General features: G+C 37.7%; 1 protein-coding gene across 6 annotated transcripts in view; it reads left to right on the top strand.

Annotated features, from left to right (window-relative positions):
* The window catches only part of LOC126092230 (protein transport protein Sec23A), a 98,793-nt gene that overhangs the window by 67,439 nt on the left and 13,640 nt on the right, over positions 1-17,714 (top strand). For 2 of the 6 annotated variants that reach the window (XM_049907765.1, XM_049907742.1), the window contains one exon: positions 1,788-1,808. The exons of 2 other annotated variants lie outside the window; for them this stretch is intronic. In XM_049907765.1, the coding sequence (XP_049763722.1) occupies positions 1,788-1,808 (21 nt within the window). Of the gene's footprint in view, positions 1-1,784; positions 1,809-17,714 lie in introns of all 6 variants that reach the window. 2 more of the 6 variants (XM_049907734.1, XM_049907757.1) reach the window with 1 other exon arrangement.

Here is a 17,714-nt window from a genome sequence, read left to right as displayed (position 1 = left end):
ATACACTCCCTTCACTTTCCATAATCTAAACAAAACAGGTGACCTTAACATCTTTTGCTTGTCCGGGTTTTAATAGGTTTCCTCTGTTTTTCACTTTTAGTTCTTTTTTTCAGTTCTGTAATAATTTTATCTGAAATTTAAAGGGCCACCAATATTTCACCCACATATTTTACTTCAAATTTTATGTCTATGAATGTATCATTATTATTATTATTATTATTGTTATTATTACTACTATTACTATTATTATCATCATCGTCACCATCATCATCATCATCGTCATCATCATCCGTTTTTCACATGAGAGGTTACATTATTGGCTATGAGGTCTATCTGTTACAGATTACTACCTCCTTCCTCAGCGTTAGGCATGGTGTTTTAAGTCATTTTACAATACATTACACATTACAAAAAGTGCTATGTCTTGTGTTTCACCATATTTATTACATACACAGATTCTAGACAGCTCTCCAAGATATGTGGTATTGATTTCAGAGCATGAATGATGACAGGGCTGACAACAGCTGACCTTGATGCTCTGATCCTTGTATTTCAGTTTCTTGCTAGCCACCTTATCACTAATGTTCCCATTACATTGCTGTAAGACATCAGTTAAGGGGCGTAATTCTTTATCTGGCTGATGTGCAACATCAGGCTTGTTAGTTGCAAGCATTGAGTTGATATGTATTTGTTGAACATATAGAATTGTTTTACATCCAAATGCTGTGACTGCTTTAGCTGAGTGATCATACAGTTCGTTGGAGTGATCTGGTACTCCTAGGGCTCCTCATACTTGCCAAAACTGGTGGTAGTACACCTAATTGTGGCTCTTGGTATTCATTCTTTGCCAAGATTGGGTGATCTTATAGTATGTGCTCTGTAGTCTCAGAGTGTATTCTACAAAGTCGATATCTATCATCTTGACACTGAGTTTCATAATTACTCTTTCACAGTTCTTTTCCCTCAAGGCACGATCTTGTGTTTCCACTTTTAGAGCTTCCAACCCTGTTCTCATTCTTCTGTGTTTAAGCCACAATGTGTGTGGTATATGTCATTATAAAATATCTCCAGCCGGCTTGGGTACTAACCATGCAGGAATTTGTCTCCAGGTTTTTTCTATTTTATTCTGAGCCTCAGTTCTGATTTTACAAGACTTAACAGAAGTGAGTCAGTGTCAGTACCTTCTGCATTGTGCAAGATCTTTCTTGCAGGCTTCTTAGTCTGGGCAATAATTTCTCTTTTTCCATTTGTTGTCTTTTGTTATTTGATACACTGATCATTCATGTGCAGAATCACATACCTACTGAAAACAAATAAGACATTATAGTATGTGGCCTCTGTTTGTACCAGTCCTTGCATTCCTTCCTTGAAATGTCACATATAGTCTTTACTATCGTTGTTTATTACTTCACTTACATTTACCATCTTTACTTTTTAAGATAATAAATTGTATTACCTGAACAAAAGGCTAAAATTTTGACGTAATTTCTAATGCAATAATGTAATAAATACTGCTATGTGCTGGTAAATTGTAAGTAATAAACTACATTGTAAGTAATAAAGTACATCAAAAGTATCAGGTGACTGACTCTTAGATAAGTAATAGAAATGTGACTGAGTCAGAAAAATTTTGCTTGTAAATTCTATATTTCATACGTGTAAAATTTTGGAGACTTCTATAGTAGCTATTTTGTTGTACTATGTTTGTTTTGGATTTTGTATGATACTTCTAGATTTCAACTTAAATATCAGTATTGTAATTCTAGTGTATTATTTATTCTCAGCAGGCGACGCAGATCCCAAATGCGGTAGAGTCACGTTTTCATTATTATTATTTGGTGTTGGGGAAACTCACTGAATTTATGGGAATTTGGAGCATTCTAGTTTTGGTCTCATTTACAATTGTTCATAAATGCTAAACTTTAACTCCATCAGAATATCCTTGCACTTAACATGTCTGTTAATTTTTGTGGCATCTCATGCCTAATTAGTGTAAGGTGGATAGAAGTGGAATTTGTCATTATTAGAGTGAAATGTTCCTGACTGTGTTTGGCTGCTAGAAACAGTTCTCTTTTGTCTTGTGCACATATGATTTCCACATGACACCCATAGAATAGAGCAGAAAAATGTGTTCATGTTTGTCACTTTCAGTGCCTTGGATGTCAAGTTCATACTACCTTAGGGAAAATTATCTGCCCATTGATTGAAACATTTCTGTCTCCATTATACAGCTAACAGTAAGGTTTCTTTGTATTTTTTTTACAAATTATGGGTACTAACTGGAAAAAATCTATCACAAGAATACCAGAACAAAAGTCTGATTGCAAAATGCCAGATAAAGTAATAAAAGGAGAACTGATGGAATGACTTCACTATAGGGACGGATGAAGACTTTCGAGGAAATAGGAAGCTCCCATATAAAGTAATGAAGAATAAAAGAAGTGAATACCATATTTTTGATAATATAGGCTGCATTTTTTCCCTAAATTTTGGCTTGAAAAATCATTGCATGCAGCCAATAATCGAGATTTTTCACCCTCAGATCATAGATTGTCAATTTCAAAGTGACATATACACGTGCATTGTATTTTGAAATAAATACCGTTGAAGTGGTGCAGTGTAAAGTCATGAGCTCTCACAAAAATATCAACTGTGAAGCTTTCTCCCTTGAGGAGTGTTTTCTGATTAAAAACCACAATAGTGGCAGTTTTTATCCATCCACTGTGCACCACTGCTTTTCAGCAGCATATGTACTTATTTGCACACTTTGTTCCTGTACATTGTTTACTGTAATGCTGATTGGCATATCAGAGTAGACTGGCACTAGGTCCACATACCCTACTTGGGAATCTAAATAAAATCTTTTGTAGTTGGATCACATAAAACTGAAAAGGTGTCAAACAACTTTTGTAAGCTTGAGGCAGTTTTTGCACAGTTATAGTTCTGTGAAAAACAGACAGATTATTTCGTGTTGTAAATAGCTGAACTCACCTATATGAAACATTAAATTCCATTGGCAAAATGTTTCTTTTACGTACTGTTCATTTCCATATGGTCCCAAATCACAAAGTCTAACATTGATGCTCTGCACTGCTCAATTGTTATATGCAGTTGTCAACATAATTTAATGCCTGTATCATGTATGTCTTGGCAGTACTTCGTAATTGAAGGTATATTGCTGTTTTATCTAAAGCTCAAGCCCCAGAATATGCTTAACAAAAATGATAATAACAAGGGCTATGAAGTATTGGAACAGGTCATAACTGTGTATGTGTGATGAGTCACTCTTACTCTTAGTTATACAGAAGTTGAAGAGGAGAGGAAATGAGATGCAGTTCAAAGTATTGTCTAATTGAATTTAGTAGTGTGGCATATATTTGAGATTTACATTTTACTTTAATCTCATGTCAAAAGTTGAGGTGTGGCCTATATTTGCATGCAGCCTAAATTCGTGCAAATATGGTATGTAAATGGCCTTACTTCAAAAACAGACAATGGAAGCTTAATAAGAACAGAGAAAGAAATCAGAGGTGAAATGGAGAGACATTTTGATATGTTGCTAAATGGAAACTGACTCATCAATAAGATACACACAAAATAGGAAATATTCATTAACCTGGCTTGATGTTGATAGAAAAGTTCTGGGGAACATGGAAAGAATATTGTCATTGAATTTTGGACAATGAGAAAGTCCATGATAGTTTCCTTCGAAACAAATTCTGGGAATGCTTGGAATGTCTCAACGTGCCAAAGTATTTAATTGGAAAATTAAAGATGTTACACCAGAACTGCTATGGCTATGTCCAGATAGGTAGTGGACGGTCGAAATGCTTCTAGGCAAAGAGAGCTGTCCAGCAAGGAAGTGCCTCATCATCACTTCTGTTCATAATAGTAAGGGACAAGATTGCAAAATCTATGTATGAAATGGGCAGTGATCCCAGTGTCCTAGTATTCACAGATGATGTTTTACAGGGAAAAACAGAAACTGAGGTGCAGAAAAAGCTGACAGAATGGAACAGTTTGTTTAAAACTTTTGAACTGGAGATAAGCAACACCTAGACCATATAAATTACCATCAAACAGGGAAGGAACAAGCTCAAACTTATATTTAAAAGAGACAAAATTAGAATCAGTTTTCCATTTCAAATACATGGGAAGCCTAACTTCCAAAACAACAATATTGATCAGGAAATAGTCAGTAGGACACACAAAGAACCTAGTTTTTACCCATACTTCATGCCTGTTCTCACTTAGTGTTGAGACATGTACCCTACTGAAAAAAGCTACAGCAGAATTCGGGTGACAAAAGAGATTCATCAGAACTACCAAAGTGCTAGAAAGGACAAGACCAAAAATCAGGTGAACAAGAGTATATCTGGCAGCAAAGTGCCTGTTATTAGTGTAATAAAGAAACATAGCCTGAAGTGATACGAGCACATTACAAGAAAGGATGAAAAATGATCTGCCAGAAAATATTTCAGAATAAATATCCAAGCCGAAAGACCACATAGAAGGATCGTAAAATGCTGGGTAGATACTGAGAAAGCAGATGAGGAGGAGAGAGAATTCTAGAGGGCATGAAATGAAATGAACTTCCAGTGGGAAGATGTCCAGGAACAGAATATCTATGAAGACAGCAGGGTATGGTGAGTGCATGTAACTATACCCAGGAAACTAGAGCTGGGAAGTGGTGATGAGGAAGACGATATGAACTGGAAATAAAAACTAAACCACATTGTTCAGTGTGTGTACCCCTATACTGCTCTCACTTATAAAGCAAAATTTCATTTAGGATATTTTTGTACATTGATAGTCCTTAATAAAGTAGTTTATTTCTTGCAATTTGTGTGTGTGTGTGTGTGTGTGTGTTATATTGAGGAGGATGTTTTCTGTGTGAAATATCAGAGAGGACTTCTTCCAAAAAGTTGTACTTAGGGTGGAGCCAGAAAGCTGTGTTTCTGAGACACATGGTTCATGCTCAGAACATTTTAGAACATTATGAGTGAACTAGAATGCTCCAACAAATATGGAAATCTGAATTATTTGTGTCATGCACAGTGATGGTGGGACCTTGTTTCATTGTAGTTTTGGGGAATTATTTGAGGCTGTTTTTGAGTGGTAGCTCTCTCTTCTTGTCTTTCTAAAGTAGTGCTAGTTATTGAACTGAACATAATAATTCTACTAACATCTACTTTTTTTCATTATTCATTATGTTAGGATCATTCTAATCTGGCGAAGAGTTCTCGGGCTTCCAGCCGGGTGGCGGTGTCTTCAAACTGCGACGTTTCGACGAGTGACATACTCATCATCTTCTGGCGAAGTGCCGAGACTTTGCGGATGCCGGTCCCTTTATACCCGGCTGGAAGCCCGAGAACTCTTCGCCAGCTGTATACGCCGGGAAAGCATACATTCACATTCATTCTAATCTGTTTTTTCCCTTGTCATACTTAAGTTTTGGCAATGCTGTAAATAGCTTCAGAGGCCTGTTTTGGATTTTGTGGGGTTGTTTTTTTTTTTTTTTTTTTTTTTTTTTTTTTTTTTTTTTTTTTTTTTTTTTTTTTAAGAATATATTTAACGATTTCTGAGCATTGTATTATATGCAACCATTGATGGTGGTGAACACTGCTTACAAACCATGTGAGAGTTGTTGAGCTCCTTTTGAACAAAGGTTTTGGACAGTACACTATGTGTAAAAGTGGGACAGTCTTAGTCTGTCCTTGAAGTGCACAAATTAAAATTGGCCTTTGTTCTCATATTGAATTTAAATTTGAAATGCCATGGCTGGAAAGACTTAAGTGCAAATGGAATAAAAATGGAGCTAATTACTTATTATTTAAATGAAACAAATTAATTAAATGCACGAACATCGGATGAGTGGATTGATGGGGATGAAACCAGTGAAAATGTAGTGATATGAAATGGTACGATGCTAACCATTAACATATGCAGGTTCTGTAGTCTGATGGATCTGTAGTGACACTTGAAAATTTGTGCAAGACTGGGACTCGAATCCAGACTCTTCTGCTCATTGTTATCAGTCATCTTAACTGTTAGGCTATCTGTGCCATCGGAAATGATAGGTGAGAACATCAACAACGATGGAATTTGAATGTGGCCTGGAGCTGCGCTCAGGTAACGTAATGGTGTTAAGGCCTGCATGCAATAAGTGGAAATTGTTGTTAGAGTTCTGGTCTCTCATACATTTTCAATTGTAACTATAGTTTCAACTTTTATTGCTTAATTTTATTATTATGCTACCAGTTCTGAATGAGACAACACATATTTGGGAGTTAGTGCTTCAGGGAAGTCTGAATTGTACATGTAATACTTCGGACATATTATTTAGTGTCTGCCTCATTTATTTTTTTGTTATGTAAGAGGAAATATTGTAACTCCTAACATGACACATATTTTTAAAGAAAGTGTGGCACAGTTATTTATATGCCAATCATGACATTATCAATTGTGGAATACTCAGTGATATCAATACTGAAAATGCTATTGCAAACACAAATGCACAATTGGAACAGCGTGTTACATGGAAACTTGTGATATACTACTGGAAAGTTGAGTGGTATGTTTACCAGTTCAGATTCTGCAAACATATCAGTAAATGGCTTTTTACTATTGTGTCACCCAGTTGATTTTAATAAATAACTTTGTTCATTGAAATATTACTTGAACCCTAGTAACAATGAGCAGTAATCTGTATGACACATTAAAATATGCAGCATTATTATTTTTACATTGTATACAATAAATAACTTAGCAGAGAGTAAGATGAAGCCAACAAGAGATAATTTTGAATTAGGGACAGAAAGCCCAAAGAAGAGGAGGTAGAGTTAGAAGAATGGATAAAGGCTTATGAGCAGAGGTTCAGCTCAAACGTGTAACATGTCACCATTGGTGGGTTACAAATTACAGAAAGAAAATAACAGTTCCCACTTGAACCAGTGTATTGATCGAGACACAGTTTATTCCCACAGGAACAATTGCGTTAGAAGAAGGCCTTTTGGCCAAAACCACAAACGTATACCAATCTCTTTGCTGTCTGTCTGCGACTCCTCTATGAGGGGAGTAGCATTCTACCCTTCTTCGTAATATTGCCATATTGGGACTAAGCCTCTCCACCCAGGTTGACCTGCAGTGGTACGACCAGCTATACTGGTCCAGTAGCATTCTTTACATTTGGAGGATGAGTAGGGTGACAGTTCAGGATAGTCCATCTCATTATGTTAGTAGCTCCTTTATTCTGGTTTCCTTCAATATGTGGTAAGGAAGGATGTCCACTTGTAGAAGAACACTGTTTCCACTCCATATCTTCAGTGGTCTGCAGGTGTTTGTGATTGGAAGTGGTGTAAAGAGTACCTACTGTTCCTTCTGGTTCCATTCAAAGTCCATGGTTATTTTCTGCTGAAACTATAATTACCATTTGAGGTTCATTATCTTTGGTTGCCCAGACCTTGTGGGTAGGGTAATAACTTTTTCTCCAACAATAAATTACAATGGGATGAATATTTCATCCACAATTTATGTTGTAGGTCTCAGATACAGGGTAGCATATGTGTTCACGAGTATTCTTTGTAGGCCTGTCTTGTCCATGCTGCAGCAGTCAAACAATTTGTGGATAATTCATTTTGTGGAGCCTACTATCTATTCTCCCAGTCCTCCCCACCAAGACGCATGTGGTGCTATGAAGTCACACTTGATATGTCATTGTGTGATGAACTGGTTAGTTCTTTCAGCAGAGATAGCAAGCTGTCCATAGTTCTGCTATCTCTCAGTCACTGCAGGAAACATTTGGACATTTCACTGTAGATATTGTGTGAAATGCCATGCCAACCTATGAACCATTGAAGAGTTAATAAGAACCTGTCGGTAGTTGCCTTTGCAGAAATAGACATTTTGTCCGTGGAGAACATCCATTATCACTTGGTGAAAAAACTGATTCTTTACTGTCCATCAGGACTGCTTCAGTATGTTGTAAATGAAGACTTTCAATGCACTGGAATCATCCTCAGATCTGTAGGCAAAAGTAAAATAACTAATCAATATCTACTCTACGATACACTACACTGCCATTGTGCCATAACATCAGCTATCAAATGTACCAAATTGTACCGGAATGTATCAGTTACAAAAGTAATCCATAAAGCTTACATGCAAAATTTATGTGCTATGTCACAGGATGGAATAGTGGTCTGGTAGAATCCACATTGTTCATAAAACCTGAGAGACAACTGCCAGCAGGTGGTAACTGGTACATTTGTCATATATAAATGACAAATACATTTGCATTTGAGAATTAGAAATAACTTTTTTGTTTGATGAAAATTTTGTTTTGTAAGTAAACTTGTAGTCACTCAGGGGTAAAAACATTACAAAAAGTCACAAAAAATATATAATTCATTACGGATAGCTTGCATATCCATGGTATTGCCACAGGCCTGCCTCCATTGCGATATGCTCACTCTTGTGGTCACTGCTTTAATGATGAACCAAACAGTCATCTGCTAACCATAACCACGGGCAGAGGGGTATGCGGGAGGGCTACTTAACTGATTTCCGGCATTGTTCCAGATGCCCCACCCCACTCCCTCTATCCTTCCTCCCCCCTATCACCTTGACGTCTGTAAGCAACAATCACCAACTAAGTAACTCTTCATGCATGTTAAAATACGCATTGTTATTGAATTTTCTCTGTTCATTCAGGACTAGATTTAGATCTTGCTTTCTGTAATGATAAATTTAGAGTTCTTACAAGATGTCAAGCAGTTGACCCCTTTTGAGTTCTGTATGGGCTGTCTAAATTTGACAGTGTGTTTAAAAGTTTCTTTGCGTGCCTCAAAAATGGTTCTGTTTTGACAATAAGTACAGGGCTATTACAAATGATTGAAGCGATTTCATAAATTCACTGTAGTTCCATTCATTGACATATGGTCATGACACACTACAGATACGTAGAAAAACTCATAAAGTTTTGTTCGGCTGAAGCCGCACTTCAGGTTTCTGCCGCCAGAGCGCTCGAGAGCGCAGTGAGACAAAATGGCGATAGGAGCCGAGAAAGCGTATGTCGTGCTTGAAATGCACTCACATCAGTCAGTCATAACAGTGCAACGACACTTCAGGACGAAGTTCAACAAAGATCCACCAACTGCTAACTCCATTCGGTGATGGTACGCGCAGTTTAAAGCTTCTGGATGCCTCTGTAAGGGGAAATCAACGGGTCGGCCTGCAGTGAGCGAAGAAACGGTTGAACGCGTGCGGGCAAGTTTCACGCGTAGCCCGCGGAAGTCTACGAATAAAGCAAGCAGGGAGCTAAACGTACCACAGCCGACGGTTTGGAAAATCTTACGGAAAAAGCTAAAGCAGAAGCCTTACCATTTACAATTGCTACAAGCCCTGACACCCAATGACAAAGTCAAACGCTTTGAATTTTTGGCGCGGTTGCAACAGCTCACGGAAGAGGATGCGTTCAGTGCGAAACTTGTTTTCAGTGATGAAGCAACATTTTTTCTTAATGGTGAAGTGAACAGACACAATGTGCGAATCTGGGCGGTAGAGAATCCTCACGCATTCGTGCAGCAAATTCGCAGTTCAACAAAAGTTAACGTGTTTTGTGCAATCTCACGGTTTAAAGTTTACGGCCCCTTTTTCTTCTGTGAAAAAAACGTTACAGGACACGTGTATGTGGACATGCTGGAAAATTGGCTCATGCCACAACTGGAGACCGACAGCGCCGATTTCATCTTTCAACAGGATGGTGCTCCACCGCACTTCCATCATGATGTTCGGCATTTCTTAAACAGGAGATTGGAAAACCGATGGATCGGTCGTGGTGGAGATCATGATCAGCAATTCATGTCATGGCCTCCATGCTCTCCCGACTTAACCCCATGCGATTTCTTTCTGTGGGATTATGTGGAAGATTCAGTGTTTAAACCTCCTCTACCAAGAAACGTGCCAGAACTGTGAGCTCGCATCAACGATGCTTTCGAACTCATTGATGGGGACATGCTGCGCCGAGTGTGGGAGGAACTTGATTATCGGCTTGATGTCTTGATTATCGGCTTGATGTCTGCCGAATCACTAAAGGGGCACATATCGAACATTTGTGAATGCCTAAAAAAACTTTTTGAGTTTTTGTATGTGTGTGCAAGGCATTGTGAAAATATCTCAAATAATAAAGTTATTGTAGAGCTGTGAAATCGCTTAATCATTTGTTAATAACCCTGTATGGTCCCTGAATCAAGTTTCAAAGCTTCTCCCCATTTGCCCTATACACTGTCACTGCAGTCATTTTATTTAATCATTGCACACATGAATCCCAAAATTTATTCATACTTTTACAGACTTTATGTTGGAGCCACAAATTTAGCATGTTATTTGTACAAAGAAATATTTTTACATTTTGTTAAGGAAACATTTATCAATTTTGTCAGAAGTCTATCCATTGTTTGTCACAGCCACATACTTTTTGTATTCTGACCTGTGATGTGACCTTCACTTATTTGTTTTAGTTCTTTCCTCTTCATTGTGCTATAAATTTTCATTATGTCCCTATTTCTACATACAGACTGTCACCAGAAGTAAAAGTATTGTATGATATTGCGACAATGAGTAAATGTGAACAAATCATCCCAACACTTAAATTAAGGAAGTTAATCCTAAGTGAACTGCTCTCCGCTCATGAGAACAAAAAAGAGTTGCAAGTACTGAAAGATATAAATAAGAAGCTAGAATTACAGAAGGCAGATAAGGGCATTACGTGATTGTAATACATGATATGGACTATATTGAGAAAACCAAGAAGTTGTTGTTGTTATGGATAATATGTTTCAACAAAAAGAAACCTTAGACATATAGTTATGAACCCATGAATCCCAGAAATATTCTCATGAAATAAAGCTGCGTAAAGAGGAAAAATCTATACATCTAATCATGAATAATACACGTTGCCCAAATTATAAACCAAAGAAGCAGATGTACACCTTCTCAATCTTATATTATTAAGAACAGTTATAAACTTGCTGATGAAATCAAAGATGTAGTCCGTACCACAGAGAGCATCAGTAGCATTATTACAAATTACCAATCTATATACAAACATCCCATAAAATATACAATCACCTCACATACGAAAAAATGGCAATAGGAGAAGTGACTGCGCTAGTAGAAGTGTTGGAACTAATACAGTCTTTCAAGTATTTCACTTTTAATTGAAAAATTTATCAATAGAATGATGGATTGGCATTTGGTAACAGCTTGGATGGGGCTTGTCCGATATTTTTGTAAATAATCAGAAAAACAGATTTTTCAAGGTAAATCCTGATATTAAATGGAAAAATCATATATTGTGGACAGCATGTGGATGCTTCATTTTTATTGTACATGGGAGACAAAAATGACATTGAAAACTTAGAATAAAAATTGTGTTCCCAGCACCTGAAGTTTAAGCTTACTATGAAGTTTGAGGTAGACAAATCATATAAGCTACCTAGATTTAACTCTAACAAACATAGAAAGAAAGGGTTTACCATACTTACGAAATCTACAGGTAGAGATATCGTTATCAATAAGCACTTGTGCCATCCTTCATGTGTATTTTAATGCAGTGGTGTAGAGATCATTAAGAGTGCTGTTCTGCCATTGTCAAGTTGGAAGAGAACTGAACATTTTAAATCAAGTAGTCATGGTAAAAATGTGTAATAAGATAAAGAAAGAAGAACTAAAACAAATAAACAGAGGTCACATCACAGGTGGGGAAAAACCAGGAACAAAAGATTTGTGCCTATTACCTACAACAGAAATACTTATGACAAAATCGATAGACACTTTTTAAAGCAAATGTAACAATAGGTTTTAAACAAAAAGTAGGCTAAAATTCTTGCTCCATCAAAAACTCTGTAATAGTAGGAATAAATTTTGGGTTTCAGGTGTGTATAGGATTAAGTGCAATACTGCAGTAAATAGTACACAGAGCAAATGGGGAGGAACTTTGAAACTAGATGCAGGAAGTGTGCACACACTATCAAAACAAAATAATCTTTGAGGCACATATGACAATTTTAAGGACCCTGTTTTGAATATTGATCAAAATTTGGGCAGCCTAGGCAGAACTCAAAAAGACCGGTTACCTGACATCTTGGATGAAATCAAAATTTACCGCTGCAAAAACCGAGATCTGATTCTAACCATGAATAAGCAGAGCAGATTGAGTCAGAATGCCTGTTTTAAGAGGTATGAAGACTTACTAATGTGATGAATGTTACTTATGGATGGAGAGTTTATGGCGGGATAGCTGGAACATAACTAAATCGGTGAAGAGACCCTTCTGTGCAGCCCTCTGTGCATGGCAGTGGTTAGCAGACGACTGTTTGGCTTGTGGCACAACACCAAAGCGATTACTATGAGAGCAAGCATACTGCATCGGAAGCAGGCTGAATCAACTCCTTGTTTACGGATGCTATCTGTGCTTTTAAATCAAATAGTATTGTGAGTTGTTAATGATGCTTTTACGCTTGACAAGCCACAAGTTTTAATCGTGTATTTCTAAGACTATTATTCTGAACAAACAAACAATTATTAGTTCAGTTAGGAAATGTTTTTGTCATTCACATGTGAGAAATGTACGTGATGCAACATGCTGGCAGTTGTCTTAGGGTTATTTGAATAATATGCACTCTTCCAGACCCCTGTTATATCCTATAACGTAGCATGTAAATTTTGCTGATAGGTTGTACAGGTTACTTTTGTAAATTATGTAGTCAGATAAGTTCTTTTACCTTTAATGTTTGATGGGTGTTATAGTACCAATGTTGTATGTTGTAGAGTAGATGCTGATTAGTTACAATTACGTTCAGAAAAAACAGAACACCATGAACATCTAGAGATAGGATGTTCATATTCCCCAGACATGTACGTTAGTATGTTCTGCAGAGTGACTAGAGATAGGATGTTCATATTCACCAGACATGCATGTTAGTTGTTCTGCAGAGATGATTAGCATTTGAACCATGTTGACCCACAGGTTCTAAGTCAGCATTGATATTGCTGCACAACACCACCTTCCAGTAAAATGCACCTATGGCTCTTGTTGTTGCTGTAAACCAAAGGTAATGAATCAGTGTGACTTGAGAAGATGTACAGGATGACTAGCAGATGTATGTGTGAACTGTGCCATCAAATCACTGAGTTTGAAAGAGGGCACATTATTGGCATGAGAGAAAAATCCGGAAAGTTGCTGTTCGTGTGAGATGAAGTGTTTTGTCAGTGTGAGGGTGTGTGCAGAATTGTACATGGAAGGCCATACAACATGCTAGACGGTAATGGTGTAAGGACAGGAATGGCATCTGTTGTTGCACACTCAGACCACCCCTCCCTCCCTTCCCCTCCACCCAAGAAGACTGGAACCTCATCAGAATGGTATTGCAGGACACACCTGCATCCTCCTTCACTCCTGTGCAACAGTGGAGCAGCGTAACACATCGTACACAGTCAGGGGTGACAGTCCATCGCTGTTTATTATGGCATGCGTTACATGAATGTTGTCCACTTCTCCGCTTACCTTTGATGAATGTGCAGAAACATGCTAGACGGCAATGGTGTAAGGACAGGAATGGCATCTGACAGTGTTTTTGGACTGGCCATTAAAAAAAAAATGAAAGTGATCTAGACAGACAATTAAAAAAGAAAGTTGAGTTGGTTGTTAGCTCTTGGACAGCTGTAGTTGCAGCACAGATGAATACACATATAAATAAGACTGTACAACACTTGTTTGTAACACTTCATATTTTTGAGTATAGGCGTCCAGCAAAATCTAATCTACATCTATACTCTGCAAACCATGGTGAAGTGCATGCCAGACAGTATATACTGTTGTACCAGTTATCAGGGTTTTTTCTTCACATATGGAGCACAGGAGGAATAATTGTGCAAATGCCTTCATGTGTGCTGTAATTAATCTAATCTTGTCCTTACAATCCATATGGGAGTGATATGAATGGGATTGTAGTATATTCCTAGAGTCATTACTTAAAGCTGGTTTTTAAAACTTTATAGTTAGGCTTTCTTGGGGTAGTCTACATTTGTTTTCAAGATTGTGCCAGTTCATTTTCTTCAGTATCTCTGTGACACTCTCCCACAGATCAAACAAACCTGTGATCATTCCACTCTACAATGGGTCATGTGAGCGATTTGTAAATAATCTCTCTTATATCCTGCCAGTAAACTAAAGTCTGTCACTGCCAGAAACTCCAAATGGCTTGTGACACTTCACTCTTATAGTTTGGCAGTGATGATTCCATCTGTTGGCCAGCAAAGCTATGTGCAATTTTACAGGGAATATGACAAAACATGGACGATAAATAGTTTGGATAGGAAGAGAATAGAAGCTTTCGAAATGTGGTGCTACAGAAGAATGCTGAAGATTAGATGGGTAGATCACATAACTAATGAGGAGGTATTGAATAGAATTGGGGAGAAGAGGAGTTTGTGGCACAACTTGACGAGAAGAAGGGACCGGTTGGTAGGACGTGTTCTGAGGCATCAAGGGATCACAAATTTAGCATTGGAGGGCAGCGTGGAGGGTAAAAATCGTAGAGGGAGACCAAGAGATGAATACACTAAGCAGATTCAGAAGGATGTAGGTTGCAGTAGCTACTGGGAGATGATGAAACTTGCACAGGATAGGGTAGCATGGAGAGCTGCATCAAACCAGTCTCAGGACTGAAGACCACAACAACAACAACAACAACAACAACAACAACAACATGACAAAACAGAATCTTTTGGATGAGACATGTTGCATGTAATATCCAGACTATTCTCTTAGGTTCAAAAGAACCACTTGTATTCCCAAATAGTGTAGATTGATATGAGTGTACATGATGAGGAGTTTAGTAAATTGGTGGTTCCCATCTATCTGAGGAGTAGGTGTTCAGACATCCTTATCTTTGATGTGCTAGGTAGACATTGCCGCATTGATTTCCCAAAACAAGCACATGCCAAGTGTCTGCAACCTGAGGTGTGTTCCTCTCAAAAGAAAATATGCCAGCTAGTCTTTGCTGTCGCCACTGAGGCTGTGATGAGGATGATAGGATTTCTCTAACACACAAACATTTTCCCAGTTGAAGGATTGTCATTTATCAGTCCAAGAGTTATGACAGAATCAGTCCAGATTATTGCTTTGCCAAGGCCAGAGGTTGCGTAATATGTGAAAGTATTTGATAATCTAATATGCATGGGAAGTGGATCACAGTAATAGGTAAAGGAATAGAAGAAAGATTTATGGGAGAACATCGGATTGATAATAGGAGTGAGAGAGGAGAAAGACAAATTGTGTTCTGAAATAAATTTCTGTTTGTAACAGTAAATAAACTGTTCAAAAATGAGAAGAGGAAGTGGTACATGTGGTAAAGGCCTGGAGATACACAAGGTTTCCAGCTTGATTACATCATTGTCAGATAGGGATTCCAAAATAAGATATCAGATGTAAAGCATACCCAGGAGCACAATTTGGTGATGATGAAGAACAGTCAAATAAAAGAAAAGTTGGGAACCAATGTGAAAAGAAGTGGGATACTGAAGTATTGAGGGGAAAAGGTGCATTTGAAGTTCTCTAAGGCTGTAGATACTATGATAATGAATACCACAGCAGGTCCATTAGTGGAAGAGGGATAGACATTTCTAAAAGGGGCAGTCACAGAAGTTGGAGAGACAATTATAAGTACAAGGAAGGTAATTCAAAAGAAACCTTAAATAATGGAAGAAATACTTGAATGATGAAAGATGGCAGTACAAATATGTACAGAGAAATTTAAATCATTTATGAATGAATTAAATAGGAAGTGCAAGGAAGTCATGGCGAAATGGGGACAAGGAAAATGTGAAGAAATTGAAAAAGACATGGAAGGACAGGTTCAGCATACAGAAAACTCGAAATGACCTTCGATGAAACTAAAATGATGGGCTTCAACATTAAGAGTGCTATGATAATTCCGAGGAAAGAATGGATAGTTGAAAAGAGTACATTGAAGATGTCTGTGAGGGAGAGGACTTCTCTGATGACAAAGGGGATCCAGTATTAGAATCAGAGTTTAATAGAGCTGTGGAAGACTACTGATCAAATAAGGCAGAAAAGACAGATCATATTTCTTTGGAATTTCTAAACTCATTGGGAGAAGTGGCAATTAAATGGTTATTCAAGTCAAATCAGTGAGTCAGGAGATGTATCACCAGGTTTTGCAAAAAATATCATCCATATAATCCCAAAAATGACAAAGGCACATAAGTGTGAGAACTATCACATAATCAGCCTAATGGCTCATGCAAACAGGCTGCTGACAAGAATAATATGCAGAGGAAAGGAAAATAAAATTGAGGAGCTGCTAGGTATCAATGAGTTTGGATTTTGGAAAGGTAAAAGCACCAGAGATTGATAATGGAAGCAAGACCTGAGAAAAATCAAGATAAATACTTCCGTAGGATTTGCACCTTGAAGAGCATTTGATGGTATAAAATGGATCAGGGTGCTAGAAATTCTGAGAGAAATTCATGTAAGCTACAGGGAATGATGGATAATACACAAAAAGAGAGAACAATAAGTATAGAAGACCAAGAACAAAGTGCTAGAATTAAAAAAAGGTGTAAGACAGATATGTAATCTTTTGCCTCTTACTGTTCAGTCTACACATCAAAGAAGCAATGATGAAAAAAAAAAGCATCATGAGTGGCATTAACATTCAGGGCAAAAGCATTTCAGTGATACAATGCCGTTGCTATTGTCAGTGAAAGTGAAGAAGAATTACAGAATATTTTGAATGTGGAATGAACCATCTAATGAGTACAGAACATGGATTGCGAGTAAACTGAAGAAAGATGAAAGTAATGAGAACTGTGGGGAATGAGATTGGCCTTAAATTTGATGTCAAAACTGGGGACCATGAAGTAGATAAAGTTAAGGAATCCTGCTACCTTGGGAGATAGAATAACACATGATGGATGAAGCAAGGAGGATATAGACAGCAGATTTGGACAGCAAAGAGAGCATTCCTTGCCAAGAAAATCAGCTAGTATCAAATGTCAACCTTAATGTGAGCAAGAAATTTCTGGGAAAGTAGGTATTGTATGGTAATGAAACGTAGATTGTCAGTAAACCAGAAAAGAACAGAATCAAGGTATTTGAGAGTGGTGGTATACAAGGATGATGAAAATTAGAAGGCCTGGTAAGATAATGAGTGAGGTGGTTCTCTGCAGAATTGGTGAAGAAAGGAACACATGGGAAACACTGACAAGAAGAAGGGACAGAATGAAGGGGATTTTTTAAAACATCAGGGGATAACTTTCATGGTAGTAGAGAGAGCTGTAGAGGATAAAATCTGTAGAGGAAGACAGAGATTGGAGTTCATCCAATAGATAATTGATGAAGTAGGGTGCAAGAGCTACTCTGAGATGAAGTAGTTGTACAAGAGAGGATTTTTTGGTGGGCCACATCAAACCAGTCAGGAGTCTGATCAATCTAGCCTCTGCCAGAACTGCTAACAGTAAAAAATGTGGGAGTGTTGTTCTCTTTATGGGTGCTAACTGGCTCTTGCTTCACATTAGCGGAGAACAGTTATCCATAAAAGTTATGTACAAGTCTTTGGCATATGCTCACTACGATGTGTCACGTCAGACAAGAATATGAGAGTTTCCTTGTTCCATCATTTGGACTC

The sequence above is a fragment of the Schistocerca cancellata genome, chromosome 1 (genome assembly GCF_023864275.1).
Source record: "Schistocerca cancellata isolate TAMUIC-IGC-003103 chromosome 1, iqSchCanc2.1, whole genome shotgun sequence".
NCBI classification, from domain to species: domain Eukaryota; kingdom Metazoa; phylum Arthropoda; class Insecta; order Orthoptera; family Acrididae; genus Schistocerca; species Schistocerca cancellata.
The sequence above is the reverse complement of the archived record's forward strand: the minus strand, read 5'-3'. Positions and strand labels throughout refer to the sequence as shown.